The sequence below is a fragment of the Periophthalmus magnuspinnatus genome, chromosome 16, assembly GCF_009829125.3.
Source record: "Periophthalmus magnuspinnatus isolate fPerMag1 chromosome 16, fPerMag1.2.pri, whole genome shotgun sequence".
In the NCBI taxonomy this organism is placed as follows: Eukaryota; Metazoa; Chordata; class Actinopteri; order Gobiiformes; family Gobiidae; genus Periophthalmus; species Periophthalmus magnuspinnatus.
In genome coordinates this window covers 1,905,465-1,922,434 of record NC_047141.1, presented here as the reverse complement: position 1 = coordinate 1,922,434, position 16,970 = coordinate 1,905,465, and the positions used below count along the sequence as shown (strand labels likewise).

The 16,970-nt window shown below is 43.7% G+C and overlaps 1 protein-coding gene across 1 annotated transcript in view; it reads right to left on the bottom strand.

Moving 5' to 3' along the window:
- Positions 1-16,970, bottom strand: part of grik2 (glutamate receptor, ionotropic, kainate 2) — a 280,443-nt gene that overhangs the window by 70,556 nt on the left and 192,917 nt on the right. Inside the window, exon 12 of the mRNA XM_033980607.2 lies at positions 431-549. Coding sequence (XP_033836498.2) covers positions 431-549 — 119 coding nt within the window. The remainder of the gene's footprint in view (positions 1-430; positions 550-16,970) is intronic.

Genomic DNA, 16,970 nt, shown 5'->3' with positions numbered 1-16,970 from the left:
TAAGTGTATTGCCCAAGGACACAACAACAGTATTCACCTGTGGGAGCTGGAATCGCACCATCAACCTGTGGATCAGTAGACAAAAGCTGTACTAACTGATCCACTGTCGCTTGTGTTTTGAAATGTCAATATTTATGTCTTTTTAAGTTCTCAAAAAATATCTGTTTCATTGACCGTTTTACCTTTGAAACCTTCGACCAGCGACCCCTTCTGGACAAATGAGGTACTGCCCTGACCACAGGAGTTTAGTGTTAGAACAGAAGGGGATTTCCATGCAGTATTTTCATCATTCACATTCATTCATTCTCTGCATTGGTCTCGTCCGCTCCATCAGCTCAGAGCTCCATGCACAGCGCCCCATGCCCCTCGGGCCAAAGCCGCTCCCCCAGGAGAGTGTGGGGCCGGGGGGGCACTGAGGCTGAGGCACTACCTTGCTGCATGAGAGCTCCGACTCCAAACCAGAAACTATTGAGGAGGGTGAAGTTGTTCTCCACCACGTCCGAGTCGGGGTTGCAGGGGTGCGGGTTGTACCACTCGTAGGGACTAAACCTGGGGACACAAACACGGGACAGGTTTATATGGGGTTTAAAGGGAGAAGAGACAAAATGGCCGCCGTCCTGCCTGAGAAGAGTTTGAGCGTTAAATTAAAACATTTATATGTCACTTAAAATTACGTAAAACCATCAGACCTGAGGAGGTGGGAGAGAGACGGCAGAGGTTAGATACACAAAGCAAGGTAAAGTGACAGTACGTAACTTTCTGGAGGTCAAACGTCAACTGTATGATTCTATGGTAACGGAAAGTTAAAACCACACTTCAGAACATTCTCCATAGAAATAGATACATTTTAAGCCATACTGTGGAATATTATAGCCAAAGGAACAACATTTCCACGGAAACAACCACAAAGAGGTGCTCCTCCCGGCCAAATATGAGTCAGGTTTGTGGAGATGCAAGCCAGCTCAGTTCAAGTTTCAATGCAACAAAAATACCCATAATGTAAAGACATGCTTTTTTTGGTCTGTTTTTGACAAAAAAGTTACATACTGGGGCTTTAAAGAAAGAATTTAAAGTTAGTCCTAATTATAACATCCAGTGGTTTGACTTTATTGATACATTGTTTTGCATATAAGTCTATGACTGAATGTTCAGCAGTTACCATGGTGACACAATGCACTGACACTGCAACACTGACACATTTTTTAAAATTGTCTGAAACTCAAGAAAAAACACAAAATGGATTTAAAGAGCACATTTTAATTTTCCTGTGATCAACCCGAGCGTTCATGGTCCTGTTTAGGAGTTTGATTTTAAACTGTTGGCTAATGCTAATGCTAGCTTGTGACTGTAATGTTATTTAAGAGGGACTTGTTTAACAGCACAAATCCGCTCACCTGTTGGAGTTCAGATAAGTCAGCTCTTCACAGTCAGATTGTGTTAAAATAAAGCTCAGATTAAACTCTAACTTGCGTCACAGAGCTTCAGACAGAGAAGTGCCTCCAGTTAGCATCACACCCCAAAGGAATGTTGATGACATCAGCTGCAAAGTATCAATAGATAGTAGATTGTCGCTGCATTATACTGTATGTGGAATGTAAAAATATTAAAGATGCCCTGTGTAACTTTTCTGGTTGTCTCCATCCATGGCTGTGTTACTGTTTTCACTGATATGTTCCGCAGTATGGCATTACACTTATTTGTCTGCGTGGAGTTACAGGTCAGATCTGTGGAAGGGCTAGTCTCCTCACATATTTTATTTTGAGGTTTTGGTTTCTATGGGAATGAAACACTTGCATACAAATAAATGCAAGATTTATGTGTTCAATGCCATCGTGCAGAACATTCAACCAAAGCAACAACATCTCCATGGAGACATGTAAGTGTGGCAGACCCTATACTAGAAAAGTTACTCAGTACACCTTTAATGCCAACATCTCTTTTATTTCTTTTGAGTGTGATGAAATTTAAATCTGTCAACTGGACAAATCGTTGTAGGGGTGAAGACGTTTCGCTGCTCAACAGAAACAGAAACAAAGAGAACAATAGGGGGCCATTAAGGGTTGAATAGGGTCGTTAAGGCTGAAACTGGAGACAACAGCTGTTTCCAGTTTCAGTGTAGTTAGCTCCTCCCTTCAGACAGATATAAGGCAGTGTCCAGCAGTAATCTGACCAGAACTGAAGAAGCGGCTTGGACGAGCAGCCAAACGTCTTCAGTCCTACAACGATTTGTCCACTTGACACATTTTACTTTTGGCTTTTACTCTGGATCAGACCTGGACGACTCAGGGATTACACAGACATGTCCAGAACCATATGTACAGTATCATGTGTGAGTTACGCTGCTAATTAGCATAGCATTTTAGCGCCTTTATTATCACATTTCTGAGTGGCATTTCTTCATGAATAACCCATTAGTATAAACAAAGCCCCATGGATGATCGGACCGCTCCATCTCTCCAGGGCCATTGTCAATTTGACTGAGCCCCGCCCCCTCCGCACCCCGCCCCCTCTGCACACGCCCTGCACGTGCTCAGTAATTGAATCGCAAAATAACTTCATTGTCGCAGCAGAAACGAGCTAATAATCCCATAATCTTGAAAAGGGATTATTATTCAGCACATCAAACGCTTCAGTCGCATCAAGTCACAGCACATACCCCTCTTCCTCCTCTCCTCCTCCCCTTCTTTTCACTTCCTCTCTTTCCCTCCATTGCAATCTTCCTCCTCTCCTTCCTTCATCTACTCTCAACACGCTTTCTTCTCCTCACCTTTCATCTGCCTATCCCTTCTTTCTTCTTTCACCTTCCCCCTCCCCTTCTGCTCCTCTCTCCTCCTTCTCTCCTTTCACCTCATCGCTCCTCTTTCTCTTCTTTCCTCTCCCTTACCCTTACATCCCTTACCCTCTCATCTGTCATCCTCTCCTCCTCCTCTCTTTTTCACCTTGTCTTTCTCTCCTCATCTATAACCACCTTCCTCTCCCTCTCCTCCTCTCCTCGCTCCACGCATCCCATCATCCGTCAGTCCCTTCCCCTCTCCTCTTTTCTCCTGCTTCTCTCACTCTCTCCACTTTCTTCTCAAATCATCTTGTCCTGCCCTCCTCCTCCTCCTTCCCACCCTCTCTCCTTGTCTTTCTCCTCTTCTCCTTGTCTTTCCACTCCTCTTCTCCTTCCCTCCCTCCATCCTCCGCTCCTCTCCTCTTTTTCTCCCTCCCTCCACTCTTCCTCCGTTCTCCTAAAGCGGTTTCCCATTTATTTCTGTTTAAATAAAAGTGACATTACATTAGCAGAGGTTGATTGGGTGACAATTAAGTGTTCTGACCTGATTTGGTTAGTGTCAGAGGAAACGCACACATACACACACACCCCCACACACACGTACACACACATATACACACACACACACACTGAGGGGCCGCACTAATCAAAATGGAGTACATTATGGAGACGCTGTGGAAGTCACACGTGGTAAAGGTGATGTGGTGATAACATCAGGGCCGAGGAAACGAGGGTCAGAATGGGACAGAATGTGTTAGAATGGGTCAGAACGAGTCAGAATGGGACAGAACGGTTCAGAACGGGACAGAACGGGTTAGAATGGGACAGAACGGTTCAAAATGGGTCACAATGAGTCAGAACGGGACAGAATGGGTCAGGAGGACGGGATAAACAGGACAGAACGAGACTGAATGGGACAAGCTTCACCACAGCAAGACGTGGACTTTTTCATTCAGGACAAAATAGCTGTGGTTTGTGTTGTCTCATAAACCAGTTTTTAGAAAATTCATACATAAATAAACCAATAAACAATACTTGAACACTTCATGTCAGATGTAAATAAGAAAGTTTGTCAAATCCAGAAAAACAAATCTATGTATCTATCTATGTATTTTTATGCAGAGGGACATGAGTCTGGTCTCGAGCTAGAAGCAAACACGATCATCCAGTCAGATTTATTTATTTCAGTGACGCATGTGAAACAAAAACACAAATACCCCAAATCTCCCCACTTTTCCAAAGAAAATGTGCTCAAATTTTGAGCCTAAAAATATCTTGTTCCACTTTCATACACTGAAGTGGATATAGTGATTATGAGACAGGCCTCGACAGAAGTGTGAGAGTTTCATCTATAAACTAATCACGGACAGAAACAACCACGGCTTAGAAGTGTTTAAAATGATTCAAACTGAGAGAGAGTGTTTACCCTTTGAGATTATGAATAATCCACAGACGGTTTAAAGAAGTGGACAAAGTGAGTGTGATGTCAGCCACAGCGTTCAGCTTAAAATGAAGCTCATCGAGGCTAGAGCAGTTACAGCGGCTAATTTGGAGCAGAGTTACATATTTGAAAATCTGACCATGAATATCATAGCAACCAAAGAGCCAATCATGAACGAGGCTGTTGAATATTTTGCAGGGAGTCAGCACTTACCAAGGCTGTCAATCAAACCTGTTGCTAACGCTGAGTGACCTCTGGGAAAGAAGGCGCCTGATTTGTCTGTTATTAATGTTCATATTTTGATTTACAGACACAATAGTGAAATAAAAACCCCAGGATCATGTAGAGGGTTAATACAAACATTTAAGACCAAAATGAGTCTGACAGCAGCAGAGAGCAGAGACACTGATTTTCAATAGAAAGAGAACTGGAGCCAGAGTCAATGGAACCGGAAGTGCGCCCATGATCACTTCCTGTTTGGAACACGGCGGTTAGCAGGTTAGCTATTCCATTCATATATACAGTCTATGGAATTATCTAAATAAGGTTCAGTTTTAACCAGTATAAATATTTACAACTGTCCCTCGCTATACCTCGGTTCACTTTTTGCAGACTTTTTTTGTGCAATATGAACGTGCATTGTGTTCTGCGTCCTGATTGGCTGTTGGACTGTAGACCATTGTCCATCAGTCTCCTCTGTGCCGTGTCTCCTGTACAGTACAGAATGTGTTCAGACAAATTTACATAAATGTTGTATCACAGTGTGACTCTGAAGTGCTGTATGTTTGCAAGTTTTCTCCCTGACAAAACCCACAATGTCAATGAATGTCTGTTTCTCTGCATGGAGAGGCGTGATAAACGAGGGAACACTTATACCAATTAAAAAGAAAAACACACATCACTACTTCCGGGTCCAGTGTACTGTGAAGGCGTTTTAACGTCTTGTTTTAAAATGTCCGACTCCTCTCGTGGCTTTTTCTCTGAGGATCTTTTTTCAATAGTCTGTGCTTTATATTCAAACACATGATCCATCTCGTCCTCCTCCGTTTATCAGGCATCTCCGCCGTGCAATTGTTGCATTGTTAAGGCGTCTCCTTGGCAACAATATGTTTATTAAGTTAAGTCTGAAATCTGTGAGCCCAAAAGAACAAGAAGAAATGTGCCTAAAGAGATCGAAGTTGAACCAATGAGGATTTGAATATGGAATGTGGAAATACTGGAGTTATTTCAAAAGTATGCTAACAATATTTTAAAACACGCAGGTCTGTAGTGAGGCTTAGTAGGTTGTTCTTTTTAAAAATGCGTTTAGGTAAAGTATATATGAACAATTCCCCTGCTGCTACAACCTCACTGTATACAGTTGTCCCTCACTATATCGCGGTTCACCTTTCATGGTCTCACTGTTTCTTTTTTTTTTTTTGTGTGCAATTTTTCATGCTTTTTTTAGAGTGTATGAACCTGCATTGTGTTCTGCGTCCTGATTGGCTAAGGGACTGTAGACCATTGTCCATCAGTCTCCTCTGTGCCGTGTCTCTTGTACAGTACAGAATGTGTTCAGACAAATGTACATAAATGTTGGATCGACACTACAGGACGGAGCGGTGCCAGGACGAAGAGGCACAGTCAGAGGAACTGTGAAATACATGTGAGTCACTATTAATGAATTAAACAAGAGAGAAATGTGAGAAAATGTTAATGCCTGTGTGAGAAAAGTGTATAAAGTGTGTGGTGAGCGGTTTTACAGCCACAACACATATATAACAATTGTAAAAAATAAAACCGACTACTTTATGGATTTTGCCTATTGCAGGTTATTTTTAGAACATAACCCCCACAATAAACCAGGGAACACTGTATACATGCACATAGCTAACCTGCTAGCTGCTGCATTCCAAACAGGAAGTGATCATGGGCACACTTCCTGCTCCATCGACTCTGGCTCCAATTCATTTTCTGTGTAATAACTGTGTCCTCTCTCTGTATCTGCTGCTGTCAGACTCATTTTGGTCTTAAATGTTTGTATTAACCCTCTACATGATCCTGGGGTTTTTATTTCACTATTGTGTCTGTAAATCAAGATATGAACATTAATAACAGACAAATCAGATGCCTTCTTTCCCCGAGGTCACTCCAGCTAGCGTCAGGAACATGCTCCTGATTGGCTCTTTGGTTGCTATGATACTCACAGTCGAAATTTCAAATACAGAACTTGACTCCCAATTAGCCGCTGTAACTGCTAGCCTTGATTAACTTTATTTGAAGCTGAACGCTGTGGGTGACGTCACACTCACTCAGTCCAGTCTCAGTTTATACAGTCTGAGGTTGAATGTCAATCTGTGAAATATCTCTACTGACACAAGCAATTGGACCTTCCACCATAGAAAAATTCCACGTTAAGCTCATTTCTCTCCCTGAGCTTGAAGAACACACTTTCACCCAGACTTGAACCTCCACATCACAACAAAAGACTGCCCAAACGACTCCTCTGTAATCCACTTTCTCCGCTATCGTTCCTGAGACAATCCCACAACATGGCCGACCTGCTAGCTAACAGGCTTTGTTATTCTAATGGTGTTAGCGTAGCGCCGACTCCTCTGTGTAGTTCAGGGACCTCTAAACACTGCGCTCGCCGCTCCCTCAGACAAACCTTGAACCTGAATCAATGCGGCTCCAGCGGCGTCAGTTCCGATCTGCTCAGCTCGGCAATTTTCAAACGGCTCGAATTGTTTGGGTCACCCTCGATCGTGACACGGCCGACTTTTGCACTCAGCTACAGCACTTTGTATCCGCCGTTTAAAGCCAATTACCACAACGGCAAAAAGAGAAGAAGAAAAAACAGGAAGGAACATTTTGTCTGCCTCCTTTACTATTGACATTACGGTAAAGTTAGAGTTAGCTCCATTAGCTCCAACATGCAGAGGAGCTAACAGTGTACTCGAGTACTTCAAAATAATATTACTCAAGTAGAAGTACTGGTCCAGGAAAGTACACAAAGTAGTGGTCCAGGAAATTTCTCAAGTACAAGTAAAACAGTACTGAGTGAGTACTACTCACTACTACTAACTTATAGAGCACATATGTCAAAATCAGGCCCGCGGTGTAATTATATTTGGCCTGTGAGATCATATCAAATGTGCATTAGAGCTGGCCCGCTGGTATATAGCACATGCACCACTAATACTACAAATCCCACAATGCTTTGCTAGTAAACTGGCATGTAGTCGAAACTGGCAAGTGCCCCTCCTTTTCTGTTGAGACTCATTAGCGACCAAGCTACTAGTCACCTCGGCCAAATTAATTACCACAGAGAGAGACATAATTTATTTTATTAATTTAAATAACAAATTAATACTACTAATGTGTCTTTTATTTAAATTTTGATTTCTCATATGTTGCTAATATCAAGCTTGATTTGTTCCAGATTTTGTGTTTAAGCAAAACTAAAGTTTGTTTCATATGAAAAGGTTAAACATTACACGTCAGGTAAAGTCCATTTTTCAATAAATATTGAGTATGGCTCGTGAATTGTCTTAGTTTTTAGTTTTGGCCCAATGTGAATTTGAGTTTGACACCTCTGCTGTAGAGTAAGTGTCAAATTTATAATTTGAAGTTAATTTGAACAACAAAAACATGAAATAAGTCTCAAAATGTGTTTTTTTTTTTTCAAAGAGTCACAAAAATGAGCCAAACTGAATCATATCTGAAAGAGCCAGAAACACAAATATTCAAATAATTTCATTTTGTTACATAAAGCTTCAGTTACTTTAGACTCACAGAGGGAAGAGGAACCACAACTTTTACACGAGAGTAAATTTACTTTAGTCTGACTCATATACTCAAATAGCAGCGAAAATGTGGTACCCAAAAACTATTCTGTGAAGACATCTCCATGGCAACATTAAGTTTAAGTCTGTAAAGTATGAGCATAAGAGAACAAGAAGAAATCGTCCTAAAGAGATCCAAGTGTCAGTCTCAGTAAAAGTATGGCACCCAGAAACTACTCTGAAATCAACTTTACATTTTTATCAAAACAGTTACTCAAGTGAATGCAACTGAGCAATAGTCAGCTCTGTGTTTGAGCGAGCCAAACAAATTCTTCCATCTCTGTGAGCGAACTGAACTCCAACAGCAACTACACAGGCTCTCTGCTTTAGTGCGGATTTATGGGCAAACACTTAATCTGTTTCCATATATAATCTACAGGCCATATTGTCATTATGGGTCAAAGGTCAAATTTTGGTTAAATAAATTTGGATTTTGGAACAGTAACAAACACAAGACAAATGGGGAGAAGTGTCTACTACTCCAAATTAATAACGTCATTGAACAGTGCGGATGATTTTGAGTTTATGTTTCATAAACCTGACACATCTCTGAGTCTGTTCAAATCTAACACAGTGTTTACTCAACACTTCTAACGCTGAGTTATGCTCACTTTCAAAAATACGTCCCAGTTATTTCTTATAATGTGGTATTTTGGTTCAAGACAATTATCCAATCAAAACAGAGCCTCACATAACTCTTTCATTTGCATTGCCAGGTTCACCACTGAAATCCAGTTGGTTTAAACCTAAAATGCCTCTCTCTGATCTGAATGGTCACGACCTAAACCCTCATGATCAGTGCTAGTGCAGCCTCTGCAACTCAGGGAGTGAATCTGGAGGTTATGAACATGAGGCTTGTCCATAAACTAAGGACAACATGTAGGTCCTGTATCTACAGGTTTATGCTCTGGCAACCCAGAGTCAGATGTGACTGTGGTACATTTTTTAATAAATCAGATCTGTTCCGCAAAATCTGTTCTGTTCAGATGTTTCTCCATGTTCTAGTCGTTTCTTCTCATTGAGCCTCTGAAGTTGTATTTGGAGTGATTCATGTTTGAGTAATCTTTAATTCACTATTTTCAAGACGCTATTTTGCTGATCTACCCCCGTTTAACCTCCACCAGTACACGCCCACTGTGACGTACACGCCCACTGTGACACGCCCACTGCGAAGTACGCACGGATTCAGCAGCATTGCGTGATCATTATGGTACAAAACAAAAATGTGCTGCTCTAGTGTGATGTGCAGCTGTCTATAGGGGGCGCCGACAGCTGCACATCACACCCATAAACATCATCACTTTGTTGTGATAATGTTTACGGCGACGTCAGCTCCCATTGGACACCGCAGTTGTGGCCTTGTTTCTTTTGTTAAGTGATTTTAGATAATTATATTGTGATTTAAATGTGTAAATTAAAACATAATGATCCACAGGGGTCAGAAATGAGAACCATAGAGACACAAGCTGAATAGGACTGGTTTAAAACAACGAACTCTACAAACAGTTCCTTTAATTTATGCCATCAATATTTTTGAACAGCACTGATACATCAAACATGAATTTTGGCTGCACAGTGACACCGTAGCTGACTGTCCATATTGTTCTACTGTGAACAGCTGAAGTCGCCGTCGATGCCTGCAGCTGTAAACTCGACTTTATTTGAGAGAAAAACCCGAGGAGGACACAGAGCTTAACCCCTCTCTCCTTCTGCCATTTTGATCCAATTACACGGCTGCACATTATCACGGGTCATCTGGGCTTCGGAGGAGAAACTTTGAACAAGGTCACCGTGGAGATAAGCATCGCACGAAAACAGGAAGCGACCGACAGACAAAGACGCGTTTATCTGCGAGGGGGCGGGGCTTTGGAGATGAGAGCAGAGATACGCCAATGTCACAGGAGACAGCGCGGCCGTCCCACTGAGGGTGATTGACAAGTGCGAGGGCGAGTGGAAGCAGGTTATGTAAGACCAGACTAGAGCAGTACTTTAATACTGAGGGTCTGTATTATGTACTGAAACATGCGGCAGGTTAGGTACAAAAGAACAACTGAAGTGAGAGTGGAGTGTGATACTAGTTATTTTTGTTTTGATACAATACCAAAGCAAAAGATGAAGTTTAAATCTGTAAACTGGACAAATCGTTGTAGGAGTGAAGATGTTTCGCTGCTCATCCAAGCCACTTCTTCAGTTCTGGTCAAATTACTGCTCCAGTTTCAGCCTTAATGACCCTATTCAACCTGTACTAGTCATCCTATTGCTCTCTTTGTTTCTTTTTGTTTGCTTTGGGTCTGAGAGATTTTTGTACACTGGAGAAACTAAACAGCCTCTCCATAAGAGCATGTACCAACATGTCGCAAGAGCAGCTCAGGACCCCAGTCTGCTGTGCATCTACAGCTCAAAGACACTGACCACTCCTCTGAAGATAGTGAGGTTCAGATCTGAGCCAGAGAAAAGAAATGGTTTGAGAGGAGAATTAAAGAAGCTATTTTTGTTAGGAAAGACAATGCATCTTTGAACAGGAATGGGGGCCTGAGACATAATCTATCCCCCATCTATAACTCCATCCTCAGACGCAAATCAAACAAAAAGAGAACAATAGGAGGATTATTACAGGTTGAATTGGGTCATTAAGTTTGAAATTGGAAACAATAGTTGTGTACAGTTTTAGTGTGTTCACTGGCCACTGTGACAGGAGCCAAGCGCTCACTTAGTCACTTAGCCCACTTCTTTAGTCTGTGGGTGGGATTCGACACAAATTAGCTTAATAATTTGTAAATATAATACATAAAAGGCAGTTTACCTCATTTAACCTGCTATTGCATAAACGTCCTCAGAATGACCATCCAAACCTGAAACACAACACTCCCCTGTGACTAATTAAAGGGGATGTGCCTTTAATGTGAGCTCTTATCACGGGCCACAGACACAAGGGGCCAGGGTGCTGTTTGACGGGCAGAAAATGAGCGAATACTGCCTATTTAACACTCAAAGAAAGCTCCGTCTGAAGAAGCTAACAGAGCGCTAGCAGTGTGAGGGTCCAGAGACATAACGATCTGAATAAAGAGGTACATTTTGGGTATGACGCTCTGATAAGCTGCTCTTATCTAAAGCCGAGGACGAGGTGAGTCTCCAAAGTGGAATGCGCTGATACCAGTCTGTGTCTAAGAAATATGTCGAAATGGTGACACATGCAGGCTCTAGGTCGCGCTCTGCATTAATAAGCCTGTATTTTAAACCAAATATTATAACAAATAAACAATAATGTCATTTATAGTGATAAAAAGAGTTGACAATAATCATTCGTGGGACATTTTATATAATCGTGATAATCACCAACAAAGATAATCACCAGTATATCACCAGAATCTGCAGAAAAAAACAACTTATCCACAGAGTAATCAATGGGGGGACAAATGGGTCTGTTATCCGGGGCCCCAGGGTCTTAGGGGGCCCAGAATTGGACTCTCTTCCTATTAATTTGTACTGACTCTGACTCTTACTAGGCCTCTTCTTGCTTGTTTCCATGGAGTAGGGATGAGACAGTAAACAATATCGTTTATCGTAACAGGACAATAATCGATCGTGGGATATTTTATATAATCATGATAATCAACAAAGATAGTCGCAAATAAAATCACCAGAATGTGCAGAAAAAACTACTACTACTACTACTACTACTACTCCACAGAGTACTCAATGGGGGGACAAAGGGCTCTGTTGTCCGCAGCCCAAAATTGGACCCTCTCCCTGTGAATTTGTATTACAGGGGGCCATGTGAGCCTTATTCCCCGGGGCCCCAAATTCCAGTTGATGGCTCTACTAATTCATTCTCTGTTTAAGTTATAATTGTTCATATCCATAACAACTTTAATCATTATCATGATATAATTGTAAATCGCAATTATTTTGGCCATGATAATCGTCACACAAAATTTCAATATCGTCCCATGCCTAATTACAAGTTTGTTAATGCCGCATTGTGTAACTTTTTAGTTAGTTTGGATGTTTTTCCCCCTCCCCGAACCGCCACCTTAACGTGGTGGAGAGGTTTGAGCACCTGAATGATCCTGGGAGCTATGTTGTCGGGGGCTTCATGCCCCTGGTAGGGTCACCCATGGCAAACAGGTCCAGGGAGACGGGTCTGACTAAGAGTGGTTCAGAAGCCCCCATGAAGACAGAAACAACAAGGCAAGCTACGTCGCCCAGACTGGCGTTACCGGGGCCCCACCCTGGAGCCAGGCCTGGGGTGGGTGCTCGGTGGCGAGCGCCTGGTGGCCCGGCCCGAAGGAACGACGTGGGGCCGTCCTCCCGTGAACCCATCACCTGCGAGAGGAGCCATGATCCCGGGGGAGGCTGGGGACATGGACTCTGAATAGGCCATGTTCTCCACCTCTATTGTCGATGCAGCCGCTCGTAGTTGTGGTCGTAAGGCCTGCAGTGCTTGTCGCGACGGCAATCTTCGAACCCGGTGGTGGACACCGGAAGTAAGGGATGCCGTCAAGCTGAAGAAGGAGTCCTATCGAGCCTTGTAGGCTCATGGGACTCCTGAGGTAGCCGATGAGTACCGGCGGGCCAAGCGGGCCGCGGCTCGGGCAGTCACAGAGGCAAAAACTCGGGATTGGGAGGAGTTCGGGGAGGCCATGGAGGAGGACTATCGGACGGCCTCAAAGAGATTCTGGCAAACTGTCTGACGCCTCAGGAGGGGGAAGCAGTGCTTCACCAACACTGTTTACAGTGCGGGTGGAGAGCTGCTGACCTCGACTGGGGATGTTGTCGGGCGGTGGAAGGAGTACTTTGAGGATCTCCTCAATCCCACTGTCACGTCTTCTGAGGAGGAAGCAGAGACTGGGGACCCGGAGGCGGACTCGTCCATCACCCTGGCTGAAGTCACCGAGGTGGTTGGCAAACTCCTCGGTGGCAAGGCTCCGGGGGTGGACGAGATCCGTCCTGAGTACCTCAAGTCTCTGGATGTTGTGGGGCTGCAACATCGCGTGGCGGTCGGGAACAGTACCTGTGGAATGGCAGACAGGGGTGGTGGTCCCTCTGTATAAGAAGGGGGACCAGAGGGTGTGTTCCAATTACAGGGGAATCACACTCCTCAGCCTTCCCGGTAAGGTCTATTCCAGGGTACTGGAGAGGAGAATCCGACTGATAGTCAAAACTCAGATTCAGGAGGAGCAGTGTGGTTTTCGTCCTGGTTGTGGAACACTGGACCAGCTCTATACTCTCCATCGGGTCCTCGAGGGCTCATGGGAGTTTGCCCAACCAGTCCACATGTGTTTTGTGGATTTGGAGAAGGCATTCGACCGTGTCCCTCGTGGTGTCCTTTGGGGGGTGCTCTGGGAGTATGGAGTCCGGGGCTCTTTGCTAAGGGCTGTCCGGTCCCTGTATGACCGGAGCAGGAGCTGTGTTCGCATTGCCGGCAGTAAGTCAGACCTGTTCCTGGTGCATGTTGGACTCCACCAGGGCTGCCCTTTGTCACCGATTCTGTTCATTATATTTATGGACAGAATTTCTAGGCGCAGCCAGGGGCCGGAGGGGGTCTGGTTCGGGAACCACAGGATTTCATCTCTGCTCTTTGCGGATGATGTTGTCCTGATGGCTTCTTTGAGCCAGGACCTACAGCAGGCACTGGGGCGGTTTGCAGCCGAGTGTGAAGCGGCTGGGATGAGAATCAGCTCCTCCAAATCCGAGGCCATGGTTCTCGACCGGAAAAAGTTCACGAGTGAGGGAAGGATGGAGCGTAAGATTGACAGGCGGATCGGTGCAGCGTCTGCAGTGATGCGGTCGCTGTATCGGTCCGTTGTGATAAAGAAGGAGCTGAGTCCAAAGGCAACGCTCTCGATTTACCTCAATCTATGTTCTTACCCTCACCTATGGTCATGAGCTCTGGGTAATGACCGAAAGGACAAGGTTGCGGATACAAGCGGCTGAAATGGGCTTCCTCCGCAGGGTGGCCGGGCGCACCCTTAGGGATAGGGCGAGGAGCTCGGTCACACAGGAGGAGCTCGGAGTAGAGCCGCTGCTCCTACACGTTGAGAGGAGCCAGCTGAGGTGGCTCGGGCATCTGCTCAGGATGCCTCCTGGACGCCTCCCTAGGGAGGTGTTCTGGGCACGTCCCACCGGGAGGAGGCCCCGGGGAAGACCCAGGACACGCTGGAGGGACTATGTCTCTCGGCTGGCCTGGGAATGCCTTGGGGTCCCACCGGAGGAGCTGGAGGACGTGTCTGGGGTGAGGGAAGCCTGGGAGTCCCTGCTTAGACTGCTGCCCCTGCGACCCGGCCCCGGATAAGTGGAAGAAAATGGATGGATGGATGGATGGATGTTTTTATTGCAGTGAAAAATACAGAAAAAAGCATGCATCCTTACTGTGTGTGGACTTGCATCTCCACAAACCTGGCTCTTAGTAGGCATCTTCTTGCTCGTTTCCATGGAGATATTGTTCCTTTGGCTATAATATTCTACAGTATGGCTTGAAACCTATGCACCTCCATGAAAAATGTTCCGAAGTATGGTTTTAAGTCTCTATTGAACACGCAAAATCCAAATATCTCATATTGGTTTGTGGTTTATATCGGTGTAAATACTGGGCCTAACCACATGAAAAAAACACTTTACATTTGTTCTATTTGCATGAAATTGAAGGTGATTTTAATTAATTAATAGAAAAATATTTTAAACAACGAAACGATAATTCTAATTAGAAAGACAAATCAAAATCAAGTCTTGAAAATGTGATGAATGTTAATATTTTGTTCATATGCGAAATAAACTCGGCTGTCCAAAATTTCAAATGTGTATGGAAAATATTAACAGGAAACATAAATATGTATCATTAGCAACATTTAGCATTAGCATAGTTAGCGCTGTTAGCATCAGCGGGCTAAACCGGGAGGCTAATCTGACGCTAGCAGTTTTTAACGGCCCCATTCAGACAGCAGGCACTCAGAGCACAGGCACACGCAGCTCAAATGTGCAATGTACACAAACACATAGTCTACAGTGAGGGCGCCCCCTGGTGGCTGTGCTAAAGTTGCAGAGCGCCCCATGATGGCTGTGCAGGTCGATCTCAAAGTGTTTGGTGAAAAAAGGTAATTTGCGAAATACAAAGCTGAACAAAGATTACATTTTTTGGCTGTGAAACAACTGAAAGATGCCGAAACAAGGCGGAAAACTAAAGCAATTTCTTCTAATTCTGTTATTTCTTTGCCCGAAATGTTCCACAGTCTGGCATTAAACCTAATCTCTCCAGCATTTGTGTTATGTGTGTTCCATTTTCAACAACACCTTAAAAACATTCATTCTTACTGTTGCAGGCTCGCTTTTCCACAGATCTGAACAGTGGGCCTATTTTGTCGAGTAGTGTCACATGCTTCTCTACAAAGATAGATACCATAAATTCCAGAACATTCTATTCAAAGCAATACGATCTCTGCGGAGAAAAGCAGGTCCTTTCTCCATCAGAAAAGTTCCATAGTGCAACTTTAATCTTGAACTTTAACATGGACTCATGTTCTAAAGCTGTTTCCTCCTCAAAAACAGAGCTGGAGTTGTGTTTTGTTTCCTAAATATGCAGATTTTGTGTGTTAAACATGTGTGAATGAAACAAAACACAACTCCAGGTCTGTTTGTGATGAGGAAACAACATTAGAATATGGCCGTTTTAACTTAGGTGAGATCACACGCTCAAACTCCAAAAAAGTTGACTCAAACTTCTCAAACTCTGTAAAAAGTGCCTCTCCATTCTCTGCAAGTGTTGACAGAGTAAACTTTTATTTGGAGAGCGCTGTGTTGCCGGCAGGTGTAACGTCCACCCACAAACATCTGGACGGCAGTTTCACTTTATGTGGCAATCCACTACACTCCCTCCTCCAACAAACAGAGAGCAGCACAGGGAGGGAGCCGCTGAGGGAGCTGCACAGAGAGGGATCTGGTGAGGGAGGGAGCTGCTGAGGGAGCTTCACAGGGAGCAAGCTGCTGACAGAGCACAAACAGAGAGCAGCACAGGGGGGAGCTGCTGAGGGAGCAACAAACAGGGAGGAAGCTAGTAAGGGAGCTGCTGAGGGAGGAAGCTAGTGAGGGAGCTGCTGAGGGAGGAAGCTAGTGAGGGAGCTGCTGAGGGAGGAAGCTAGTGAGGGAGCTGCTGAGGGATGGAGCTGCTGAGGAAGCTAAGGAGGGAGCTGCTAGAGAGTAGAACTGGTTTGTCTGGAAATAACTAGAGCTTTCTTTCAAATACTTAAAGCCACATTATGTAACTTTTTGGCCTGAAAACAAACTCAAATAAAAAAATGTTTTTTCTTCATCATGGACACATTTTATTGCAGTGTAAAACTAGTTTGTCTGGAGATAACTACAGTATTGTATTTGAGCTGCAGAGCAAATCATTAAAGCCACAGCATGGAACTTTTTTGCCCAAAAAATATACTTTTTTATTTGTTTTTGTTTTTGTTTTTTCATTATGGATGTTTTTATTGCACTGAAAATTGCAGTAATCACAAATCGCATCTCCAGAAACTTGACTGTTGAAATGTTGTTCCTTTAGCTGTAATTTTCCACAGTACAGCGTAAAACATATCTATCTCCATGGAGAATGTTCTGAAGTATGGCTTTAACTTTCTATTTCCATGGGAACACGTAGTTGACTTTTAACCTCCAGAAAGTCACATTTCATCACTTTAAATAAGTAGAATAAACATAGCTAGAGTTGTGTTTTGTTTCATTCACACATGTTTGAGTAACACTTTATTATTAGTCTGTTACATCTCCAAACCTCAAAATGCTCTGTTCCACCTTGTGATGTCATCAAGTGGTAGGTTTTTTTTTTTTTTTAATGAACAGCTCCTTTTACCTTTAGTTCAGTAGAGATTTGCATTTCCAGAGCTGTAAATGATCCAAATGGTTCTAGAAATGAAGGTGTATGGATTTTTAA